Here is a 26107-nt window from a genome sequence, read left to right as displayed (position 1 = left end):
ACTGGTAAATCAATATGCCTGCCATTATAGTCACCTTCAGGCTGAATTCTTTGTGTTTCATTGCTCTCATGATGCCTGATTTCTGCATTCCCTAATTAATTGGCATAGAGATGTTGCTCAACATGGCAACCACATGGATTATTACTAAAATTTCAGCTGGCACCAGGAAGATAAAGCATATTAAGCTGAGAATTACTAAGAGAAGGTCAAGGGTGGGATAGCTTCTCATCAAAGTTCATTTGGTTTAAGGGGCTTTGGAGTCAGAGAGGCATATATGTGGGTCTTGATTCTGCAACTTCCTAGCCATTTGACTTGGGTAAATTGCCTGGTTTCTGTATTCTGATCCATAAAATGAGGTAATAAATGGAAATGGATCATCTGGCCCTCCCTACCACCCTACTGCTGTGCATGACTCTAGTCCCTTCATTCTCCCGTCTCTAAAATGGCTACTTCACATCTCTCTCTTCCAACTTCCAATGCGTCATCCCTCTGCTTCTTATTTCTTCTCACTCAAGAAACAGATGCCTTTCTGTTGTCACTGAGAAAATAAAATCGTCAAAAGAAAAGATCCACGCCCAACTGGCACCCCCTCTACCATCTTGTATGCCTCAGTCTCCTAACGGATAAACCATCTTGCTCCAATCTAAGGTCAATCATTTTTCTTGTGCACTGTGTCCCACGATTTCTCCTCACTCAAGGACAACACCTAGCACCACCCTACCTTATCCATCACCGGATTAAGAGTGTACTGAAATAATTCTACCACATTTGAATAAAACAGAACATAAAACTTACTGAGATGCTAAATCTGTCTCCAGCTACTGCCTCTTTTCAATAATCCTCTTCATGGCTAAAGTCCTCAAATAAACTGTCCCTGCTTACGTTTTTACTCATACCCCTTCCAGCCAAGGCTTTCCTGAAAACTTTCACATTTTTGTTTTTTGGTGTTTTGTTTTGTTTTTGCAGTACCGGGGATCGAACTCAGGACCTTGAGCTTGCAAGGCAGGCAGACTTGTCACGCTTTCAAACTCAGCGCTTCATTGCCTCTACTACTGTTAGTGTCCCCCAGAGATATTCCCTTTGCCAAGTGCCTTGATCAATCCTTAAAGTTCACATTACCTGACATTATTATTAGTGTTAATTTGATGCTATTTGCTATTCTCTCTTCTTTGAATCATTTCTTCCCTTAGCCTCTAAAATACCTCTTTCTGTAGGTCTTTTCCTTCCTCACTGTACTCTCAAGTTCCTTTGCTCCTCTTCATTAATCTTGTCCTCTAAATATAGGAGTATTCCAAGACACTTTCCTCGGATCACTTCTTTCACTGCCTACGCTCATGGCTGTAAGTACCACTGTATGCTAATGATTCCCACATATTACTCCAGCTTGGACCATTCGTCTGAGTCCTAGAATCACACATCCAGGTGCTGACTTGATAGTTCCACCTGAATTCCAAATAAGCATTGTAAACCACTCCATTCTCTATGCCAACTTCTTTCTTCTCCTAAATGGTGACTAGCACCTTCATTCACACCCAGTTGTTCCAGGGGGGAAAAATTTCCAATTTTTCATTCTCCATATTCAGTACCTCATCAAACCCATGATTCTTTTTTCCCCCTCTTTGAGGAAAGAAATTTGAGTTTTAATTTGCAAACCCATGATTCTGCCTTTATAAATTCAACCTAAATTCAACCACACCTCACCGTAACTAGATCAAGCCAGAATTTCTTCTCCTCAGGATTATAGCAACAGTCTCCAGACTGGCCTCCCTGTCTCCACCTTGCTCTCCTATCACCCGTTTTTTCACACAGATTCTAAAATGACCCTTTTAAAATCAAAGTTTGACCCTGTCGCTTGTCCGCTCGATACAGTTAGCCTTGGGATAAATTCCAGAGCCCTGGCTGTGACCTACCAGCCATACCACAAAGCCGCCGTTGGCATCTGCACCCTGTCTCTGCCTCATCATTCTTCTCCAGACACCCCGACCTCCTGGTGCTCCTCAGTGCGCGAACCTCGCACTCTTGTTCGGGCCTTGGCTCTGGGTTTTCCCACACCCTATCGTGCACTTCTTCAGCATACATCTTTGCTCAAATGTCACCTGTCAGAGAGGCCTTCTTTGTCACCTTCTCAGGCCTAACTCTGCTTTTATTTTCCTGTGTGGACCCTATCCCCACCCGAATTTATATTATATATCACTTTTTCTATGTTTACCCACTACCCACTGGACCTTAAAACCTTAAGGGGGAAAAGACTTTATCTTTTCACTGTTAAATCGTCAAATCGAGGGCTATGCCTTGTTCAGAGTGGATATTCGTTGAATGAATTATTTAATGAAAACGGACTAATCCTCCACTTATAAGCTTGCTAAAAGGCTAAGGAGTAAAGTATAGGAAGTGATTCCTATTACACAGTAAGCTACTCATGAACATCTGTTAGTTGTACCATCTTGAATGAAATAAACCTGGACTATAGCCGTGGTGCATGGAAGCTAACGGTTTTTGTGACATCTGCCATTTGCAGAGTATGTTTCTATTTTTGCATTTTATATGTTCCCATCTGGCCTCTGCTCTTTTAGGGATGACTGGAGAAATAATATCCCTTTGAGCTCACATCAGGACTTCATTTTATAGTTGAGCATTTCTTTTAAGCTGTCCACTTAAACAAGAAATGTCACACTGGCTTCCGAGTAAACGCTCTGGCTTTAGAAGCAGGCAGGTAGCAGAAGCATGGCACAATTTCCAGCCACATCCAGAGGGCAGGGAAAACACCACAGATTTTCTGGCATCATACTTAAATATCATACATAAACTTTCAGGAAACAGACACCAAGAAGTGGATTGAATCTCCCATTCCACATCCCTTCTCATCCTCAATGATCACCAGAAATGGTTTCACCTCCCTGAGAGTGAGGGGTAACTCGCTTTCACCTCCCATGCATCCCCAAAAGACTCACTGGCAGTGGAAGGACTGTGGAGATCAAATAAGGGCAGATTTAACCATTAACTCTGGTCTTGATTCAAGTAAGCTAAGTTATTTAACCTCCCTAAGCTTCTATTTCTGCAAGGCCAAAATAGCATCTTCCTTGAAGTTGTGGGAGGATTAGGTTGGATCCCCTGGTGAAGCACTGGCCCCAGCTCCATACTCTTCTGCCTGCTGCCATCCTTCATCCATACCGAGTGTGTAGAGTTCTCATCCATCATCCCCCTTGACTCTGACAACAAGCAGTGCCCTGGTATGATCAGCAAAGATTCCATTAGTGTTGCTGTTGTCGTTTGGTTTTGGATTTTTTTGAGATATAAGTAGATGATTACTGAACTGTTTAGATGTAATTGGGAGCAAGTAGAAAATGAATTTGTTTTCTCTGTGCGTTGATATGCCTCCCTCTCTCAGGGTGACACATCCCTTGAAAAATCCTAGCAGATTCCTGAACATCCTGCTTACTTAATGTATTTTTTAGAACTGTCTACCATAAAACCCTTGTCTTACCTTCCTCCAGAACTGGTTCAGCTTGTAACCTGGAGCACATGAAGTAAAGAGAATTTGTTTAGCTCCTTTGCTGCTTCCAGGTCCTCACTTTGGATTGGCCAAATCTCAGTGAATAGTTGACTCACAGTCTCCTCTCACTAAATGTTTTCAGAGATGGAGGGTCTTCTTCAAAATAAACACTGCATTCCCAAGAACTCTTGATCCCACGCCCCTCTGTCATTCAGGACAAGCTAGGTTATGCTACAGTAGAAAACAAGTCCAAAATATCTCAGAGCCATGATTTTCTCCTTGTCTGGCAGCTCTTCTGACATATTTGAGCTGTAGGACAGAGAAAAGGAAACAACAGTCGCAGCTGGGCCTCTCTTGTTACTGACCTCTCTTGTAGGCTGTTAACTGCTTCTCTGACTACTCTCTTCTGTCTGATGATGCCCCATTGCTGGCCATGATGGTGTTTCTTCAGTGGGCCCTACAGGGCCTCCCCATTGTGATTCCTAAAGAAAAGAGTTGGCCTCATACAACCACATCCAACTTCAGTTTTGAAAATATCAGAAGGGTGGGGAGAATAGCACTGTCAGTTATTTATTACTGAGTACACAAAATAGATCTATAACTTAATGGATTAAAGCACCAGTCATTCTTTAGTTGATGAGCATGTGGGTAGACAACTTGAGTGAAACTCAGCTGTTCAACTCTTCTGGTCTCAGCTAGATGACCTTAAGTCTTCAGGGTGGCAGGGTATCTCTAAGGCTGGGATCTCTCTGGAGTGATGGGGGTTTGATGAGACCACGTGCATAAGGCTACTTTAGGTTTATATATGTAATGATTTGGCAGGTTTCCCAAGGGAGGACTGAAACATACAAGGCAAACTGAGGCTTGCATTTAGAACTCACTTAAAATTGCTTTCATTGCTTTTTATTGGTCAAATTTCCAAAGCCATCAAGAATCAAGGAGTGGAAAATAGGCTCTGCATTTGATGTGAGTAGATGCAAAGTCACCTTGCAGAATTGACTGGGTAAGAGGAAGAGGAGGAAATTGTGGCCTTTTTACAGTCTACCCTGACCACCACATCTTCCACATCTTTTGATGTAGAAGTTAGAGGATTGAGGTAGAAGTATCTGGTCTTGGCAAGGCCACACTGACTCATCCTATGTGCTTGTAGGAGAGCCCAACCACATTTAGTGAAGACCCTTAATAGAATAGAATAACAAGCACTTTTTTGTCTGCAGCTTCGGACCATAGATGTTAATTCCAAGCAATAGGAAGAACATCTATGGATATTCAGTTATAAAAGAAAACCATCTTGAAGGTGAAGTGATCTTTTATTTTGTTTTGTTTTGTTTTTTTGGTACCGGGGATTGAACTCGGGTCCTTGCGCTTGCAAGGCAGGCCACCGAACCACTGAGCTAAATCCCCAGCCCTTGAAGTGATCTTTTAAAAGTCCTGCAGCAAGTGGTTTGTTTCTTTCATCTGGATGGAGGGAAAGTTGAGTATTAAATGCTGATGTTGAAAAGAAATAGTAAATATGACAGACTTTGAAAAGGTCACAGTATTGGAGATGGACAGAGCAAAGCAGATGTCATCAGAGTCCAGAATCTACCACTCCCTGGAGCCTATACTGAGATGCTTTTCTTTAAACCTATGAAAAAAGAAATTTCTTAAAGGACTGTGAACAAGAGACCCACATGCCCACATCTGTATTTCCAAAAGATCCCTCTGGCATCAGTCATACTGGATAGAAGTACAGATAGCACTCAAAACTAGACCTTTAGAAGCTAATGCTTTTCAAAACCCTTTTTGGTGTCTCTTCATAAGCCTTAAAGGTAAAGGATAATTGTCTTAGTCTTCCATCTGCCATAGCCAAAAACAAGGGAGAGGTACAGAGAAAAGGCAAAGAAAGCCAAATATGTAATTTAAATCTGTCCAACACACACACACACACACACAATTTGTTCGTATGCATCAGACTCAAGCAGACTTGAGAGTTTCTGGTTTCTGTCCTGTGGGTAATCTAGCTTGATTGATGTCAAATCAGACAGTAGCCTCTTCTGCTTTGCTGTTTTAGAGATAAGTGGCTGCTAAGTGGTTATAAAAAAGAAAAGTCAGCATTATACATCCATCCTTTGAACCTATGAGTGCATGCTTCATTTCTAATTACTCAAATTTAGAAGATGAACAGTGTCAAAAACCCAATATAAGATGTTTTGACTGCACATTGTTGAAACCTTACGGATGCAGGGGTGGAGGAGCACAGGCAGAAACAAAAGCAAAGTGGTTTCTCTGCTCTTCTGGCTCAGTGGGAGCAGGGGGGTTGTGGGTGCTGCTGAAATTCATCTTAACTAGGCACTGACATCACCCCACCTGCACAGAGACATATAGGATCTTCCTTGGAGGCTAAGGGTTTCACTGGGAACTGTGCAGTGCATGGAGCAGACCTCACCCCCACAGCATGAATCTGCATGATCCATTGTAAGAGAGACTGTTTTGTCATTGCATTGCAGCTCCAGAAACTAAAACGATCACTTTCTTTCAAGACCAAGAGTTTACGGAGCAAAAGTGCTGACAACTTCTTCCAGCGAACAAACAGCGACGTGAAGCTGCCAGCGGATATGCTGGCAGAAGTCAGCCCTAGTTCCAGCCCACTGCCTGCACCTGGGAGCCTGACATCCACACCCACCAGGGTTGGCCTGCACCCCAACAGTGGCAAGGCACATGCCTTTCAAGAGCACATCTTCAAGAAGCCCACTTTCTGTGATGTCTGCAACCACATGATAGTGGGTAAGGCCTTCTCCCGCCCCTTCCTCCAGGTTCAGCGCCCCTGGAAGGCTAAGAGTGGTGTAAGTCAGGTCCAGGTACTCCCAGACTCTGAGCCTCAGAGATTCCCATGCAGGAGGACTGTTCAGGAGTGCTTTGGGGAAAAATATTTGTGAAAAGGTAAGAGCAGCAGGTCTGGGCTGAAGAAGTTAGGTTGTGACATAGTTACAATAAAGACTTCAGCTAATCCCCTTGGAAGCTCCAGAGCCCTTTACAGTTATCTTACACTGGGTCTTTGTGCATCTGTGTCAACCTGTCATTGGACGTGAGCCTTGGAAAGTTTGTTGTTTCCCAAAGAGACCATTGTCTCATCACTGAAATTGGGCACGTCAGTGATTTCCAGTGTGGTCAGTGGGACAGAATTCTCTAGTTCTCTTCATTCTTTACAAAGGTTTAGCTGAAAGGTGTGATACGTAAATGGAGAGCAATATCAGTCCCTATTACAACCATAAATACAAGTCCTTTTCTCATTTTCAGCAAAAGGTTATCTATCCATACTCTCATTTTTTAGTCACTATTATACAAGTTCTTCCTTCCAACAAGACATATTTAGAAATAGTGCTTGTATCAGTCAAGGATTTTGCTCAACAATTTTGCTTAAGTAATGTTTGCCTAAAACTCCAATGCTTAAAAAATTGCTGTATTTCACTCTCAATTGGACACCTTCCCATCCATCAACTGTGGTTCAGCTCATCCAGATCTCATTCAATTATTACATCTTCTCCATGACTTCTCTTATGCTTTCTGTGAACCAGTGGCCCAGACACGTCATTTTCTCTTCCTTGCAAGGATAAATGGCACACAATGCCTCTCAGGGACTGAGGCTGGAATTGATACACTACAACCTCTACTAGCATTCCATTAATTCAGTACCTTACACAAGCAAGAGTCAAGGAATGGAGATTTCCACTCTACCTCTAGGAATAGGTACTGCATGCCTCTTGAAAAAGGCCATGGATGTAGGAGGGAAGAAGTATGAGGTCATTTATCCTATCTACCACTTACATCGTCTAAGGATTACTGAGACTTTTCTGATTTGTAGACTCTACTAAGTTTTGGAGTTCCCATTATTCTCTGATTGGTAGATTCTGCTAAGTCTTGGAGTCTCCACCATCCTACTTCACTTCTTTATATAGAAAGATACCTGGCATCTGAATGTCAGCATGGTGGTTTGCTGTTGGTCTCATCAGGTTCCCTGCTCAGAACACTTAGACAATCCACCCTCTAATTTAATTTTTGTGAATGCCTAGCTTCACAATCTGAATCTCATGCATTGTTTTAATTTCCACATAAATTTTCACTAGGCTTTTTCAAGGCAGCACTATTCATAACCCTTAAATAGGTGATGATGAGGATCTATTTTTAAGTCTCATTGTAATGAGTGTGAAAAGACAAACAGAACATGTGTTCTTAAAAATGAGCAATGGAAATGAGTTCACCTCTGAGAAATGTCACAGCCATTACTAAAGAAGATTCTAGGTACAACTCAAGTACAACAACAATTTTGAACGAGTCTATTCTCAATATATTTTAAAAGCCCTATGCTAATGGGAATTTCCCTATATTTTCTCTTATCAGTATTAAATTTATCTTGCAACTGCATTTTTATTTTGAAAAGACAGAAAAAGTAACCAAACAGTCATGCTGCTCTTTTCAAGGGCTAACCAAATAACCAAGTATTAGGCTCCATCTGAGAAAGTAATAAAGGGTTTTAAAAGGTAATTTTCATCAAGACAGAAAAGGAGAAGAAAAGCTGGAGAAAGATGAGGAGAGAAAAGTAGTAGAAATGAAGTAGAGGTTGATAAATGTTCTATCTTTCTGAAACAGTAATTAGAACATTTGAATTATTTAAAAATGGAGCACAGTTGATCTGCCCTGCTTCTCCTTTTTCATACTTCAAATCTATCCTCCTGTCTCCACGTATCAGGCCATTGTCAAATTCTAGACATTAGGGAACGACCACCTGCTGTTATCTCCTTAGAATGACATTTCAGAGCATGTGTTAAGATTATTCTTATTCCTTTCAGTGAAGAACCAAAGGTTGTATAATGGTGGCTAAGAAAAATCATATCTCATTTTTATACTTTCCAGCTGATGGATATTTCTTTAAAATATAAAATGACTCTGATGTTCTCACTGTCTAGGATTTCTAAGATGGAATGGATGCTCACATTTGGTTTTACGAGACTCCCCATTTATATTTTGAGTATGCGTGTGTCTGTCTTCTAGGAAGACCACACATTCACCACAAAACCACTGGCACCAATAAAAATAGAATATGACCCCAACTTTGTCTGCTTCCCATACACCTCTAATTTCATTAGCTCCCTAGTGCCAGCTGTAGCCTTGTTCTGACACTTAGTACCTAAAATTTCTCCTCCTCTACTGAATGGGTTACCAACCCTTTGGGTTAAGCAGAGCCCTCTGGGTAATCTAATCTTATCTCTAGGACCTTGCTGCCCCTTATGATTACCTCTTTGGGACAGCTTTGCTTGGAAGAATAGAGAACCTATGAAGCAAGCTCAAATGAACCAACTCAACCTTTCATGGCAGAATGAGAACAATAGGCAATCATATATGCCTACTGGCTGCAATGCTTTGAATCAAGAAGGCTCAAGATTACATCTTAGAATAGAAGAATGCTATACTGATTCTTGTACTTGATTATATGAACATATTTCTTCACCAAGAAGATCAGTGCTTTCAATGCTAAGCCTTGACAATGAGAATGAGGGGTGAAAGTCTCGTGTTCACCATGCATTACTTAGATGCACCCCATTTATGGTAATCTATCTTTACATTTAATTAATGGTCTTCAGTGACTCTTTTCAGGAGTACATTGAATGAATCTATATGACAATCTGTATCTCACTGAAATGTCAAAGACTTCAACATGTGCTACTAATGGAACAAACTCCATGCATGGTCTCCTCCATCAATTAAAGAGATTTTTTTTCCCAATAAATTCTATTTTCTTTTTTAATTGCCAGATAGCTTGTTTCTAAACTGTTTTTAAATTAATTAAATGTTTTTAGTTGGAACCCACTTAACAGACACTGCTTAAACAGAATCAGATTTTCTAAAGAGATCATTAGCCAAATGATTGGATTTTACTTCTTCAAATTTCAAGTTGTATAGCCACAGCACAAAGAACCATTTATTTTCATAAATTTCCAACTAGAAATAATTGGGAAAGATAATATAGTGTTATCTTAGGCAGGGGTCCCTAGAAACAAGGCCTAAGACAGACATTCTTATGAAAGTAGTTTATAGTTTGGAGTGTTCTTAGGACAATAGGAATTAGAAAAGCAGGAAGAATGAAGGACAGCACTAAGCTAGGATATGGTCTTAACTGAAGTCAGCTTCAGATTGCTCCCACAGAATACTATCACCTTGAGTAAAAGGATCAGCCTCGTACATTCCTGCCAGCCAGTCACTCGCCACAGCTGTCCCTAGGAAGAAGTGTGATTTGTCACATTTTGTGGAGGGCAGTTCTCTGGGGCCAAAAGGAGGTGTGGCATCTGCGAGGAATTAGCAGCCAACATTCCCAGCACCAGCATGCTTCTTGAGATCTGGACAAGGCACCAACAGTGTCTGCTACATCTGTACACGCATTTAAATGCTGTAAGAAACAGCATAAAAACACCCTTCACTAGGACTAAACTTAAAATGCAAATGGGCTTGGGCATTGATGCAACTGCAGCATTGCTTGTCATCATGATGAACCATGTAACATGAATAAATACTATTTACACTGAGTGCAGGACTTTTCTGCTATGCTCTTGCTTGACCATTAGATTTTTTTCCTGGAATGTTCTGACAGCACTCCATTGCTCAAGCTTTTAACCACTTCTGGTATATATATATATATAATTAAAAAGAAAAAGCAGTGTTTGCTCACCAATAAATTTGTCTTCTTGGTGAGAAAAGCCAAACAGAGGTTGAGGGGAATATTGAAAAGCAAATGTCAACTCTTTGTATTCTCAGAATGGAATTGAACCTCTAAGGTCATTTAACTGTAGAATTGTTTTAGGGACTGTATAGATTTTAAATAATAAAATATAAATGATCTCTAAAACATTAAAAAATTAAATAGAAACTCTCCTTTAACCATAGTCCATTCCCATACTAAACTGCAATTTTCCAATATCCTTATTAATCTCTGGTATCCATAACTTAACTGCTGCTTTTCTCCTAGAGGACAGGAACATAATGCAATGCCCAGTGCAACAGAAGCAAATAGTTCCTTTCTAGTCTTTGTAACCCTAACTAAGAGAATCATGTTCATTCTGGTTGCAAAATTTTGGGTGAAAGTATGTAAAACTGAGTGCAGTCACAGTAAGGAAATGGTGACCCTGCCACATAAGAAATGTTTTCAGGAGGTGACAATGTTTGGTCTCCAAATAGTCTGGAGAGATCATAGTCATTGTTTCCAAATAGCTGAAGAGACCTCCTCTGGAACAGGGTTTAAATTCACTTGAGATCCCAAATGGCCCATGACAGATGACACAGAGAGGCATAGTTCAGACACTAAAAGAAGAGCTGCTTAAATTAATTCCAGAAGTATTTCGTGGAGCTGGGCAGAGACTAAAATACATGCTCACAAAATGCTGTATACTGTACTCCCTTTGGACATTCATAGTGCACATTAGCACTTCAAAGTCTTGCCATCCTGAAAGCAACCCAGGTGTTATCAGTGCAGAGCAGAGGCAGTCACTGAAATGAATGACCACTAAGGACTTCTCCCTTCTAGTATCTATGTTTCTTTAATTCCACTTGGCTACTATTGAACACTCTTTGCCACATATCTCTTCAATGTACACAATTTATAGAGCTTTTCCAATGCTTGCAAAGGCAAATTTATTAAAGAGTTATTAAGATTGCAATATTATGTTCAAATTTCTCCTTGAGATTATGAAATATAAATGAATGTATGGCCTGTATGCAGCATGTTCCAACTGAAGAAGCGCAAAACACTTTCAAAGCTTCATTTACTATTATTTTTCTGGAATTTTATGCTGCTTCCAAGTGTTGTGCATTTTAAGAAATATCTCATTGAAATGGGATGTAGCCCAGTAGTAGAGCACTTACCTAGTATATCTGAGGCCCTGGGTTTGATCCCCAGCCCCACTCCATACACACACAACACACATGCAATTCTCATTGAAAATCGCTTAAATCAAAAAGAGTAAACCACATTCCTTCCAGCAAATAAAAGGTTGAGCAGAAATGAAAGCCAAGGAAAGAGGTATCCTAGAGCCTCCAATAGAAATGGAAGCAACACTTACCTGGGGCTAGTACAGTGCTTGGGGGTCACATGGGAGATATATGCCAGCATCTCAAAAATTTTAAAATCCTTAACCTGCTACCAAAAAGAAGAGAAGACAAGGAGGTGGGAAGACCTGCCTAGGTTGCCACATTTCTCACCGCTCTGCTACAGATAACCTGTTTTCCATGTGGAATCCTAAACACTTTTCTAGGCCCATTTTTAGTGCTCCAGCATTCTGTTCTTCCTTCTAATACATCTCCAGGGCCCTTTCTTCTTGCTCTGTCTCTCCATCTTTCCAATCCTAATTGAGGCCAAATTAATATGCTTTCTTTAGTTCTGTGGTGATCACTTGTTTTTATTTTTCCTGATTTTTTTGTATCTTTGCTTAAACAGCCTAGACTTGGGTAAATACCTCAAAGACACGATCAGCCCTAATTTATGTGCCTATTCCCACAACAGTTTCAAGACTCACACCTGGCACACAGTGAATAATTTAAAAATAGTAGTGAGTGGGTGGAGTAAAAAACAGTTTGTCGTCATATACCAACACAAAAATGTAAAGGGATATGAAAAATAGTAGAACACAGAAATATCTCTATTTGCTCTGAAAGTCACTACCATGTATATCAAAATTCCAGCCCATCCAAAAAGGAAGCTTAACACATAGGCTCAACTTTCTCACCTAGTATCTTTCTCTTCTATTTGTCCCTCATGTTGCACATTTTAATGCACACAAAGTTCAAAACAGAGATATCTTCATTGTAAATTACATTCATACCTAAATAAAGTGGCATCCTGCCCTGTTTAAAGCTTTTTTATGAAGCCCACTATTATATTTCCACTTTATTTTTATATTCGCTTGATGCACCTTATAATTTAAATTTTTTGTCGTGTTGACTAAGAGCTTATTTTGAAATAAGCATAATAGGATTCTAGATTTCCTTTTTGCGCAACTTGAATTGTATTCTTTTTTAAACTTTTATTACTACATGTTTGCAGTACATAATGTTCACAAGCCTTGAGTGGGATTGGAATATGAACATAACACATATCAATTCCTTTTTACATCCCATTTCTCTCCCTTTCCTCTCCAGTCCCTTCATGTCCTCATCCCTTTCCCAACGGAGAAATATCTACGTCCCCATATCATATTATCTGTCTTGCATTTTGCCCTTCATTTATAAATTAATTTATAAATTGGGTTTATCAGCTAAGAAAAATCATGCATTATTAAGGTTTATATGTTTGATTTATTTTACTTAACATGATAGGATTAAGGATTTTCATTCTTTGCTGAGTGAAATATTTAACTCTCCTTCTGCTGTCTTACTATACACTTTCTATTTTGTGTCTCCTGTTTCTTTCCATTGTTTGTATGCATGTGTGTACCTTGGGTATGTACATGACCTATGGTTTTCATGCTCTTTGTTTTTAACAATCTCTTGTGTTTTGGAAGGCGTATCTAATAATTACATCTGAGGCTTTTTTTTTTCTTTTCTTTTTTTTCCATCCAGTTTATTGGTACATTTTAGGTATATGATACAGTTACATTCATCATTAGGATCTTGTACCTTTACATGATACACCTTGGTTCTTATTTTTCCCCCATTTCTCTGCCCCCCTTCACACCCTCCACCCTTCCCTATTTACAAAGACTTTGTTTCCAATTTTTTGCTTTTCTCATATTTTTTTCTTACTTTCCCCCACCCCTCCCACATCCCCTACTCCTTTAAACCTTTTCTTCCTATTTTACATTATCAATTATGCAATTTGAACCTTATTTACACTTTTAATTTTTCACACCAGAGAAACTATTTGGTATTTACACATGTCTGTACTATTAATTTCACTTGAGTATGTCTTCACTGTGCATCCACTTAGGTATAAATGTGTAGTTTCTCATTCTTTATGGCTGAGTAGTACTCCATTTTGTAAAAAAAAATCACATCTTTATCCACTCTCTAGTTGATGGGCAATTAGACTGTTTCCAAATTTTAGCTATTTCAAACCATGCTGCTATAACCATGGGTGAGTATATATCACTGTGCTATGATTCTATTAATTCCTTTGGAAAGACACCCAGCAGAGGAATAGCTAGGCCAAATTGAACTTCTAATCCTAGTTGTTTGAGGTATCTCCATATTGATTTCTGCAGTGGTTGAACCAGTCTTCACTCCCACCAACAAAGGAGAAAGGCTACTTTCTCCCCACAATTCTGCCAGTCTTTATAATTGGTTAATTTCTTGATAGCAGCCATTATTTCTGGGTTGAGGTGGAATCTCAGTGTTGTTTTCATCTGCATCTCTCGAATGACCAGTGATGTTGAACATTTTTTCATATGTTTATTTGCTGCTGTTGATTCTTTCGCTGAGAAATGTCTATTCATTTCAGATGCCCATTTTTGAATTGGGTCTTTATATTTGGGGGGGTCTGATTTTTTTGAGTTCTGTATATATTTTAGATAGTAGTCCTTTGTCTGAGGAACAGCTGGTAAAAATTTTTTCCCACATTGTGTGTTGTCTCTTAGCTCTGTTGGTAGTTTCTCTTGCAGTACAGAAGCTTTTCAATATGAGATCCCAATTGTTGATTCTTTATGCTTGTTTGTGTGCTACTGAGGATTTGTTCATAAAGTCTTTTCCTATGCTGATCTCTTCAACAGTTCTACTTAACTAACCTTCCAGCAAATTTGATGTTTTTCTTTTAGTATTTAGATATTTAATCCACTTGGATTTTAGTTTAGTTCACGGTGAAAGACAGGGGTCTAGTTTTAATCTTTGGCAAGTTGAAATTCAGTTTTTCCAACACCATTTATTAAAGAGGCTATCTTTCCTCCAGTGAGGATGATTAGCTCCTTTGTCAAAGATGAAGTAGCTGAGTACATCTGGAGTTGTTTCTGCATCTTCTGATCCATTTCACTGATCCTTGGGTCTGTTTCTTTGCCAGTACCATGCTGTTTTTATCACAGTGGCTTTGTAGTATAGTTTCAAGTTGGGGGTGGTGATACCCCTGCCATGTATCTGTTGCCTAGAATGGCTTTTGCTATTCTAGGTCTCTTCTGGTTCCAAATGAATTTTTGGATTTTTCATCTAGTTCTGTGAAATATACTGTTGGGATTTCTATCAGAATTGCATTGAATCCTTATAGCAGTTCTAGAAGTATGGCTGTTTTCACTACATTGATTCTTGCTCCCCAAGAGCAAGGGATATCTTTCCATTTTGTTATATCCTCTTTGATCTCTTTTTTCAGAATGTAGTTCTCAATGTAGAGGTCTTTTGGTTCCTTCATTAGATTGATTCCAGATATTTCTTTTTTTTATTATTGGATGTTATTGTGAGATTGTTTCCCTAATTTCTCTCTCAGTGAGTCTGTTATTTGTGTACAAGAAGGCTATTGATTTTTCGTGTTGACCTTGTATCCAGCTACTCTGTTGAAAGTGTTAAATTAAGTCTAGAAGTCTTTTGATGGAGTTTTTTGGGTCTTCTATGCAAAGTACCATATTGTCATCAAATAATGACAGTTTAACTTCTGCCTTTCCTATCTTTATTGCTTTTATTTCTTTCTCCTGTTTAATTGCTGTGGCTAATGTTTCCAAAACTATGTGGAACAAGAGTGGTGATAGTGGACATCCTTGTCTTGCTCCTGATTTTAGCATGAAGATTTTAGGATTTTGAACATTTAGTATAATGTTGATTGTTGGTTTTTCACTGGTAGCCTTTATCAAGTTGAGATAAAGACTGTCTATTCCAATTGTATTGATTTCTGCTATAAAGTTTATAATTTCCTCCCTCATGAGCTTTGGCTTTTTCTTGCTCTTCTTTTTCTAGGACCTTAAGATTCACCATTAGGTTGTTTATTTGAACTTGCTCTGTTTTCCTAGTGTGGGCATACAATTCCATAAATTTCCCACATAGAATTGCCTTCATTGTTTCCCATAGATTCATGTACATTGTACAGGCATTATCATTAAATTGTAAAAAGTACCTAATTTTGTCTTTAATTTCCTTTGTGACCCATTGGTTGTTCAAGAGTATGTTATTCAATTTCCATGTGTTTGTGGACTTCTTGAGGTTTCTTACACTATTGCTCTCCATTTTTATTGTGCTATGGTCTGATAATATACACGGGATAACTTCAATTGTTTTGCATTTACATAAACATATTCTATGAACTAGTATGTAGTCTATTTTGAAGATTGACCCATGTGAAGCCATAAAGAATGTATATTCTGATTTTGTGGGGTGGATCACTCTGTAGATATCTAGTAAGTCCATTTGTTCAAAAGCTTGGTTCAATTCTAGTATTTTGTTGTTGATTTTTTTTTTTAAGATGATCTGTCTATTTGTGACAGTGGGGTGTTGAGGTCCCTCATTACAATTACATTAGTACTTATTTGGTTTTTCATGTCCTTCAATATTTGTTTTCTATAGTTGGGGTCATTAGTGTTTGGTGCATGTATATTTATGATTATCATCTCTTCCTCTTGGATTGTTCCCTTCACAAGGATGTGTTGACCTTCTTTGTCTCTCTTAATTGGTTTTGGTTTGAAATTTACTTTGTCTGTAAATAAGATAGCTACATCTGCTTTGTTCTGGTTTCCTGTTGCATGGAGAACTGTTTTCCATCCTTTTACTTTCAGTCTACGTGTTTCTTTTGAACTAGGTGTGTTTTTTGTATATAGTATATTATTGGATTTTGCTCCTTAATCCATTCTGCTAGTCTTTTCCTTTTGATTGGTGAATTGAGGCCATGAACATTGATGGTTATAACTGATTTGTATTGACTTATCATCATCATTTTATTTTCCTGTTGTTGTCTCTTTTTTTACTTCTCCCCCACTCCCTTTAATTTCTTGCCTTGCCTGATGAAATATTTTGGATTTGCTCTGTTGGGTCTCATGGAGTTGTGTCCTTCATTGTCTTTTTCTAGGATATTTTTTAAAAGTTTTTGGAGTGCTGGTTTGCTATTCATGAAGTTTCTCAGGTGTTCTTTGTCATGGAAGTACCTTATTTCCCCATCAGTTTTGAAAGATAGCTTTCAGAATCTTCAATCTTGGTTTGAGATTGTTTTCTTTTAGGGCTTGAAATACCTTACTCTAGGCTCTCCTTGACTTGAGGGTTTGGGTTAAAAAAGTATTCTGTGACGCTAATGGGCTTTCCCTTTGCATGTAATTTATTTCTTTTCTCTTCGTGCTTGTGGTATTTTGTTCTTCTGTTGGATTTCTGGGATCTTGATTATTATATGTCTAGATGTAGATTTTTTTTAATCATGGCTAGTTGGAGTCCTGTCTGCCTCACTTATCTGTATGTCAAATTCTTTGGCTCTGGGAAGTTTTCTGTCATTAGTTCTGTGAACAGCTTCTGTTTTGTTTTGTCATTTGTATTTTCTCCTACTTTTTTGTGGACTCCTATCAGTTTTATGTAATTTTTCTTTGCATCACCTAGGAGCTGTTGGCTTGATTTCTCATGGTTCCTTACTATTTTTGAGAGATCTCTCTTTTCATGTTCGCTGTCCACCATTCTGTCTTCTGTATCTGATATTCTGTCTTCAGATTGACTCAGTCTGCTGTATATGCTTTCAGTAGAGTTTTTAATTTGCTAGATATCAGTTTGAATCTGTTTCATGGATTCTATTTCTTTCCTATGCTGAGCATTCATGGCTTCCATCATGGTCCTGAACTCATCTATTTATTTATCTGTTTCTGTTCAAGAGTCTGTTATCATATTTTTTATTCTGTTCGCCATCTCTGTAGTTATCAGGGATTTTTTTTTTTAAATGGTACCAGGGATCGAACTTGGGACCTTGCGCTTGCAAAGCAGGTGGCAGAACCACTGAGCTAAATCCCTGGCCTCAGGGAAATTTCTATTTTGAATTTTTCTAGAGCCTCATTCATCTGTTTTGTTACTTCTTGTGCTGTCAGTTCAGGGTATTTAGGTGGTTGATTATCAGACTTCACCACCTCATTTCCCCTAGAATTTGCCATTGGTAAGCTGAAAGATTGGGTTCATGCCTTGTTTAAATGTTTTCTCATATCTATTTTTGTTGTTGTTACAGTCCTTGGTTTAATTCCTGGGTTGAGACTGCAATATTACTTATTGTAAGTACCTTTATTGCTTGTGTTTAGAACCATTATGGAATTTTTGCTTTTCAGAGGTGTCTCGCAGATATAGCTGGTCTTCAGGTTTTGAGTCTCTAATGACTCTGGGGCTATCACATTTTCATTATATCAAGAAGGATAACCGATTAGATCAATCACAACACTAGCCCAAGTGATAAACCAGCAACAACAATAGAATCAAACACAGCTTAGAAAATGACAATTTGTGGTAGTTATTAATCTATCACCTTAACCATGTGAATTAAATTATAATTGAGGACTAGCCCAAAATATGTTTATAGTGAATAAATTCATTAATATAGCAACTTTACCCTTCAGGATGGGGACTTAGAAGGAGTAAGGCCCTTTCTGTTGTTCACTTCTACTCTATTTTCTGGGGCTCAGGACAATGGCCTTTGTGACCCCCTATGCCTTTGTGGTGTGGATCTAAGTACAGAACCAGACAGGAGGCCAGAGGAATGGGGGAGAAGGGTTGAGATTTTATTTCTCTATTATTCCAGGTAAATTTGCAAGACTTTTAAAATCTCAACCCTTATCTGACAAGTGTTTTCACTTTTTACCTTTGCAAATTAAGTACGATACTCTTTTCACTCCAGATTTTTATTGCTATTGCAGTGTTTTATAATTCATACCTGTATTCATCAGCCTTCCCATTGCTGCACAAAATACTTGACACATGCAAGGGAAGAGAGGTTTATTTTGGTTAACAGTTTCAGAGTTTTTGACCCATGGTCACCTGACAGGAACATCATGCTGGAAGGGCCTGGACCAGACATAGACCCATGAGCCGCCTGGACCAGACATAGACCCATGAGCCACCTGGACACACCAAGTGTACTTTACACATCTCTTATGCATGTGTCTAGCCAATCAGGTTGATGATCAAAATTAATTTTGATTGAGAATAAATCTTAATGCATATATACATTTTGTAAATAGACCTATACATCGATTTACATCTTTCTATACTTAACTAGATACTTATGTCCAGTTCTATTACTAAATATCACCTGCACTCTTAAGCTTTTATTTTTGTTTTACTTCTCAATGTTCACAGCATATTTTTGGTATAATTCTTCCAGAACAGAAGAAGGATCTCACATATCTATATATATAGATTTATATCTCTATATATAGATACACATACACACACACACACACATATATGGGAGTGAATTACCATGGGCCCTTCTTGCTTCACTAATACACCCCTTGCACACTGAGCCTACTGATAAGTAGTGTTAACTCAGGACTTCTTGCAAGTTATGCTTAATATCTCCCAGCTCTGTTCTTTACCTTTGGGACCTTGTCCACTTGGCTCTTATTGAAACTAGCAATACATTGTCTCCTTTTGTAATCATCTATAAAATTCAAAGATCTGGGAACTGCTACTTTATGTAAGTGATTAAATTATCTGCTGTGTCAGTTCCATCCTTATCTACCTCTAATGAAGATTTTGACTGTGAAATTCTGTTTTATTTTTCCCTATGTTGCCTAAACACTCTTTGAAGTTGTTTTGAATTTCTCATTTTGACTCTGTAATATCTGATTCTCTTGTATTTTATTGTCAACCAAAAATAGAGGGTTTTCTATAATTATTTCTTAACATAGTAAAGCCTTCAAAACATGTCCTTTCTTATGCATTACAGAAAAAGTTAATCATGTAATTCTGTTACACAGAATCAGCAAACGGACATTAGTTCCAGAAGGTAGAGGCAATCGTGTGCCATGTTCCTTATAGTGTCCTTAGCACTAAGCTCATCACCTATCCTATAGGTGCCCAATATGAATTTAATTGATTGAATGAATAGATAAATGAGTGTCCAAACAGTGAGAAATATTAATATCCAAATTGCGGTTATGATTGTTTTAATTATACACAAAGTAAAGTGTTCAGAACTAAGAATTAGAACTGCAGATAAGCTCAATAACTATACTTTCACCAGACTTTCACTGAGCATCAACTGTGTCCTGAGCCCCGTGTTGATACCCAGGTCACACCATCTTAACAGCTTCATAAATTCAAGAGAAGAAACTGAAAGATAAAAAGAAAAGGGGAATAGAAATTATTTAGAAATTAGAACAAATGAAAGAGAGACTCTATCTCTTTAAACAAAAGACTGTAGGGCCTTACTCTACCACAGACTCTGGGCAGGTAGTGAACAGGTAGGTGTTCAATAGGCCCCTTGCTATCTTTCCACTGCCTTCCCCCAGCCCCACCCAATGACCAGACGTGGGATGTCCTGAAGCCACATCACTGATAGGAGGATATCAAAACCCCATGTGAGGTGTCAAGTTTGGGGAAGCGAGGAGACCAAAGGAATGATTGAACTTCAGTTTATCCCAAGGACATTTGTCATACTTCTACATATATTACTGTCTGTTTTTCTTAATAGTAAGATACAGAAACTACCCTTGGTCCTACCCTGAAATATCTTGTGACTATTAAGAGTGAGAAAGTTACTAGGTGGTAAAGAAAAGCCTTTATATGCACACAGCTCTCCAGAAAATAATAATTTTCTAAGGTATCAGATATCGCTTTTGTCTTCTGATTGTAATCTTTCTGTAAACTGTTTATTTTACCAGTAATTGGCTAAAGTTTTAAATGGTCCATTTTGAGGGAGATTATTTTAAAAAGTCAGAAAAAAGAAAAAGATTGTCTTTCTTAAATTATAGATCATGATGTTAGAAGCAAGAGCTTTGGTGATTTTTTGAATCACAGAATAAAGACAGTCTTTGAGGAAAATATTTCTTCTTTGATTAAAAAAGATATTTGTATCTTAGAAGACTTTTAAGACCATACTTTAACAGGAATATATGGCATACAGGAAGATATGTTCAGTGTATGAATAACAGACCACAGAGGAGAGAATCTCTGATCATTTAAATTAGATGTATTCTGCAAATTTTGATAATTTCCTGTAGTTCACACACTAGACATCATAGCATATATGCTCTGAGTACATGTTCTTCTGAGACTCATTATGTTTAATATACTTTCTTCATATTCTATTCAAGAAGAAATAAAAATATTGTACAGGGTGGAAGGAAATGAGGAGAAATCAATCAAGATATAATTAAAATGGGGGTGGAGAGAAAGTAGTTATGAAGCTACAAAGCCTTCTCCTACCTATGATATTGCTTATCAATGTTTCCTGCTTATGGTTCATATAAAGCCATGACAGGCAAATATTGAGAGCCTGCTTGCCCTTGACTCATGATTTATTCCAAATCTGTAGGCTAGGGATCTACAGGAATAAGTATTGCCTCCATTTGTAAACACAAGGAGATAAGAAGCCTGTTGGAATAAGTATATCTTGTACCACCATTCAACTGCAACAATAAGAAATGCTCCACTGACCTACATTAGGTCACCTTGATCATGCAGCCACAGTAAATGCAATTCTATAAAATAATCAAAGTAAGCCTGTGTGTGTGTGTGTGTGTGTGTGTGTGTGTGTGTGTCTGAGACTTAAAGCATCAGGCAGGAGTGTGTAGAGGTGTAGGTGTCTGTGCGTGTATGTGTGTGTGTGTGTGTGTGTTCAGAAGTGTCCATATATTGTGATCCAACTATCAGGGACAGAAAATGAGGGGTACATAGAGAAGTGCATGGTGAATTCTATTTAAGTGTTTTCTTCATAGATTATCAGACACTGCCTGGATACCGAGCCACAGGAATAAAGCAGAGATCATTCTATCACATGCTAAGCTTACCTGGAAAGAAAATGCAGAAGCCTATAGCTACCCTGCACACCCTGCCTCCAAAACACGACAACAGACAAGTGCATAGGCATATCCACCACAAGCACAAATATGTACACAAATATATACCACCTTCAGTCTGGCAAATGTACTTCTGCTCACATGGCAAGGATGTTGTTTAGAGAGTTCACACCCACCTCAGTGTAAGCCTGATCTTTTGAGATTTAACTTCCAAGCACCGTGATGTCCCCATAACACTGTAAAGAGAAGTAGCAAGAGGAGCGTATCATGAAAACTGAGGTGGGATAATGAGCCAGACTGATTGTTTGACCCAGAAATAATTTACAACTCTGCCTAACATCCCCGTTTGTAAAGGAGATTTCAAGGAGTATTTTTGAGCATTCATTTTCTCATTTGAAAAATAGGAATAAAAAAACATCTATCTGAGAGTTTTACTATGAAGTGTAACACAGTAGTGCTCAATTAGTAGCTCTCTGGGCAGTTTGCTTCTCCTCTGTCTTCCTGCTTTTCTGCTCCCTGCTCCCACAGGCTGCCACTGTTCCTGGGTCTGGTCTCAGAGATCAGCTGGTCTCAGAAATTTGTTGCTAATGCTGAAATGCTTAAATATGTCCAGAAAGGAACAAAGCATATCCTTCCTCCTAAACCCTGTTGCTACATTGCTGTCCTCTCTGCTGTTAGGGCAGATAGTTTGTCCACTTCTCAGTTACCTGTCAAAAGTCCCAGGTTCCATCTATGACCATACTCTATCAATTCTGATGCCTCTGGCCATTAATTCTGGGCTGTCTCACCAGTGGTTCGCACCCTGGTCGACTTTGGTGCATCTCACATAAACTGTTTCAAGAACCTCCTGAATTATGTGCTTTCTTTCCATCTCTGTCTTCTCACCCACTTTCGACAGCGCTGCCAAATTCCTCGTAAAAGAAAAGTGACATCACATTACTGCATTTCTCAAGAATGCTGGCACTACTTCATTGCCTAAAGAGTTACAGTCATGCTCTCAAGCTTGACTTGCTTATTCTAATCACCTCCAGTCACTAGCAAAGGTGAAGAAACAGTTTCATCCCATCAGATTTATAGAAAGTAAAACTTGGCATGCCTAATATTCATCATCAGTGTCACTGGTGATTATCTTCAGTAAGTGGAGCCTCCCAAATATTCAAAATGCAGACCTGCGAGGGAAATTCAAGAGAAAAGCAGAGAATTCCAGGGGTGGATAGATGCAGGGATTTTGGACGTCTGGCTGCTTTCTCTCACTCCCAGTCTCTAAAATGAGATTGAGAGTTATGATACTACATCATAGAATTTATAGAACTAAACTGAAGCCTGTGAAGGTACGTCGTGGGCTATAAAACTCAAAACCTGCTTACTGTTTCACTGCTCATATATTAAAACTATATGTGCCAAAAAAATACCAAGTCGACATTAATTGTATGCCAGATTCCTCAGAAAGCACTTTGCAGATGAAGGGAAAGGATTGGAGATGAAAGAAAGGGATTTGGCCAGTTTAATCCTTGGAGACCTGGATGATACAAATTCTCCAACTTTACACTAGAAGAACAATTCTAAAGAAAGCAAATGACTTTGAGAACACTGCCAACTTCAAAAAAGAGGAGATGAAAACCATGTAGCAGAGATTATTAATACCCGGGTCAGGGGTGTCAAGTCCAGATGCTTGCCGGATGGTCATGAGAAAGTGATCCTTCAGAAGGATACCTCTTCCCAAAACTTCAAGCCAAACACATACAACAGAAGAAAAGCTTACCAGCCATGGTATTATGATGTGAACTGATGGCCCAGAGGGCAAAGGCTATGGACTCTGAACATGAGGCTCTGAGCCAACCCAACCCCTGCTGCTATTTTTAAAGCCAAGTGCTGGGGCTGGGGGGGGAGCGAAGTAGAGAGAGTTTTTCCACTGGTAGTCAGGAACCGAAATAGGAAAGATCAACAGAGGCATTTATAAACAATGAATGCCATTAATTTTTTTAAGCTAAGACAGGGCTAGAAAAGATATAATATAACAAGGAGTGGGGAACATAGGCAGAGAAGATGGTCCAGTGAACACATTTTTTATTGAGACTTTTCTGCTTGTTTGATGGCTTTTCAAAAGTCATTGGTGAAAAACTATATTATTGAATTTCCCAGAAAACTTAGAAACCATCTTTTCAGTTGAATTCAGGGTAGAGGATAGATGGGATGGATTGTATTTAATCGAGATCCCATGACTAGTGTTTAACTGTGAAGGAAACTCTCTAACTGTTGGGTGATATCTGCACTTTAAGGCCATATAAAATATGATGCTCAAACGCCAATGTTCAAGCTGTTTCTAGTACACTACATTGTGAGGGCAGTGACAAGTCATCCAGGACTTCTTCTGAGAGGATGAGAAAGAAGTTAGTTGTAAGCCTTGGTTTGAGGATTATATGGGAATCCTTTGGTATTTGAGAAAAAGAAAATGAAATGTAGAAATAATTGAAAATGTATCTACAGTTATAAGATTTCTAACTTTATTGTATAGATACTCATTTATGTGGGCTCATGGTTTCTGAAGTTTCACTCCACGGTCAACTGGCTGCAAGGCAGAAATGGCTTGGTGGAAGGCATGGCAGAGGAAAGCTGCTCAAATTGTGTCGGTCAGGAAACAGGAAGGAGCAAGAAGAATACACCCTTCCAGGTCCCACTGCAAGAGACCCCCGTCCTCCAGGCCCATATTCAGCAAAGATTAATCCATCAATGAGTTAAGTGCTCCCATGATCCAGTCACCTTCCAAAAGCTTCACCTCTGAACACGTGATTCTTCTGGGGGGTATTGATCTCAACTGTAGCAGAGGCACCATATTCAAAAGGCAAATCAGTGGTTTCATTACTTGGCTGTGGCTCAAAAGTGTTTTTTAAAAGAGTTCTCGAGCACTTTTTCCTTTTATTCCTGATTTCCAAATCGTGAATCACAGATACAGTATCTTGATACAACTAGAAAATATAGCCCGAAGGTTCCGGTCAACAATTGATTGAGATAAACAAGCAAAGAACCCCAGAGACACGGGGTCCAGTAATTGGTGAGTCAGACCTGCTTTAGGATTCCAGACCTACCACTTACTAGCAAAGAAATCTTGGGGAAACTTTTTAACTCTCTGATCCTCAATTTTCAATACAAGTGGGAAATAAGATAACTTCAAGGATTTGTGCTAGAGAAAACTTCGCAAAATCCCCAAATTTTTGAAATCCTGGGCACAGTCCCCAGTGACCCTGATCCTGATTGTCTTTTAGTTTTCAACCTTTCAAAAAAAAAAAAAAAAGGAGATTTCTGTGTGCAGAAGGAAGAAGGAACTTGTAATTAGGGTTCTTGGATTCAAATCTAATTTCTGCATCTTTTTCACCCTGTGGCCTCGTAGCGAGGACTTTCTGCCCTAAGCCTGTTTCCTCAGCTAAAAAGAGGCTGAAAATAAGTGCTGCAGTATATCAGCAACCAAAGTGATTTTGCCTCACACATAGGGTTTTGAGATTTAGGAAATAAAAAGACAGTTGTGCAGTTACATTTGAATAAATAATTTTTAGTATAAAAATTTTTAGTACCCTAGAAAAAATTTTAGTATCGTAGAAAATTTTTGGAGCACCACTTGTCTCATACAATGTTAAGAATATATTTATACGAAAAGTAATTTTTACTAGAAATTAAAATTTAAGCAGACTTCCTGTATTTTATCTGACAACTCTATCCCCAAATAATATTTTGGCAATGTCTACAGATGTGTTTGGGTTGTTACAGCTGTGGAAAGAGGTGCTATTGTCATCAAATGGTAAAGACCAATGATGCTGCTAAATATCCATAGGACAGCTGTACACAAAACAGAATTTTCAGACTGCAAATGTCAACAGTACAGAGGCTGACAAACCCTTGTTCTGAAAACTTGCATTAAAAAGACATGGTTTGAAATGTATAAAGTACTAAAAGTTAACCAATACATTTTAAAGAAAAAAGTAAAGGGAGGTGGGCACTTGGCCGTGGCTGACAAACAACCGAGGCTAGAGTAGTCTGTGAAGTCTGTAGCTGGATTTTCCACGTAGCCCATATGCTCCAAGAGGCCTTGTCTTCAGGGGTTCAGGTCTAGGAAAGAAACTGAAAGCCTCTGCCTGCAGAACCAGGTACAGAGAAGAGATTTGTCCCAGAATGAAACTAACAGTGATGTCATCTTCCTCTTCCAGTGGTGTGTGAAAGTGTTACCCCACCTACAATTGATGATGGTATCTTTTTTTTTAATCTTTGCAGATTTGATAGAGAAAACAATTCATAGCTTGTTTTTTTCCAGTTCTCTGATTACTAAATTTTGTCTTTCTTAAACACTTAGCGTTCAATTCCATCTCTTCTGTAAGTTGTCGGTTTGTGCCCTTAAACAATGCTATGCATCTTTTTGCTTATTCAGCTTTTTCTATTAATTCATAAAATGCTACTACTAAATACTATATAATCCCCTTCATTATTTTTTTTTATTGAGTTTATTGGTACATTTAGGGATACAGTACAGTTACATTCATTGTTGGGATCATGTACCTTTACATGGCAAGTCTTGATTCTCATTTTTTTCCCCTTACCTCTGCCCTCCCTTCACCCCCTCCTCCCCTCCCCATCTACAAACACTTTATTTTCATCTTTTCATTCTCTCACATTTTTTTCTTTTCCCTTTTTGTTCTTCCCCTACGTATCACACCTT

At 38.7% G+C, this 26107-nt stretch overlaps 1 protein-coding gene across 5 annotated transcripts in view; it reads left to right on the top strand.

Moving 5' to 3' along the window:
• Stac (SH3 and cysteine rich domain) overlaps nt 1-26107 on the top strand; it is a 147682-nt gene that overhangs the window by 53265 nt on the left and 68310 nt on the right. For 3 of the 5 annotated variants that reach the window (XM_010629670.3, XM_033757038.1, XM_033757039.1), the window contains one exon: nt 5983-6259. In XM_010629670.3, coding sequence (XP_010627972.1) covers nt 5983-6259 — 277 coding nt within the window. The remainder of the gene's footprint in view (nt 1-5982; nt 6260-26107) is intronic. The other 2 variants (XM_010629671.3, XM_010629673.3) reach the window with 1 other exon arrangement.

Source organism: Fukomys damarensis, unplaced genomic scaffold, assembly GCF_012274545.1.
Source record: "Fukomys damarensis isolate Sample0158 unplaced genomic scaffold, DMR_v1.0_HiC HiC_scaffold_28, whole genome shotgun sequence".
NCBI classification, from domain to species: domain Eukaryota; kingdom Metazoa; phylum Chordata; class Mammalia; order Rodentia; family Bathyergidae; genus Fukomys; species Fukomys damarensis.
The sequence above is the reverse complement of the archived record's forward strand: the minus strand, read 5'-3'. Positions and strand labels throughout refer to the sequence as shown.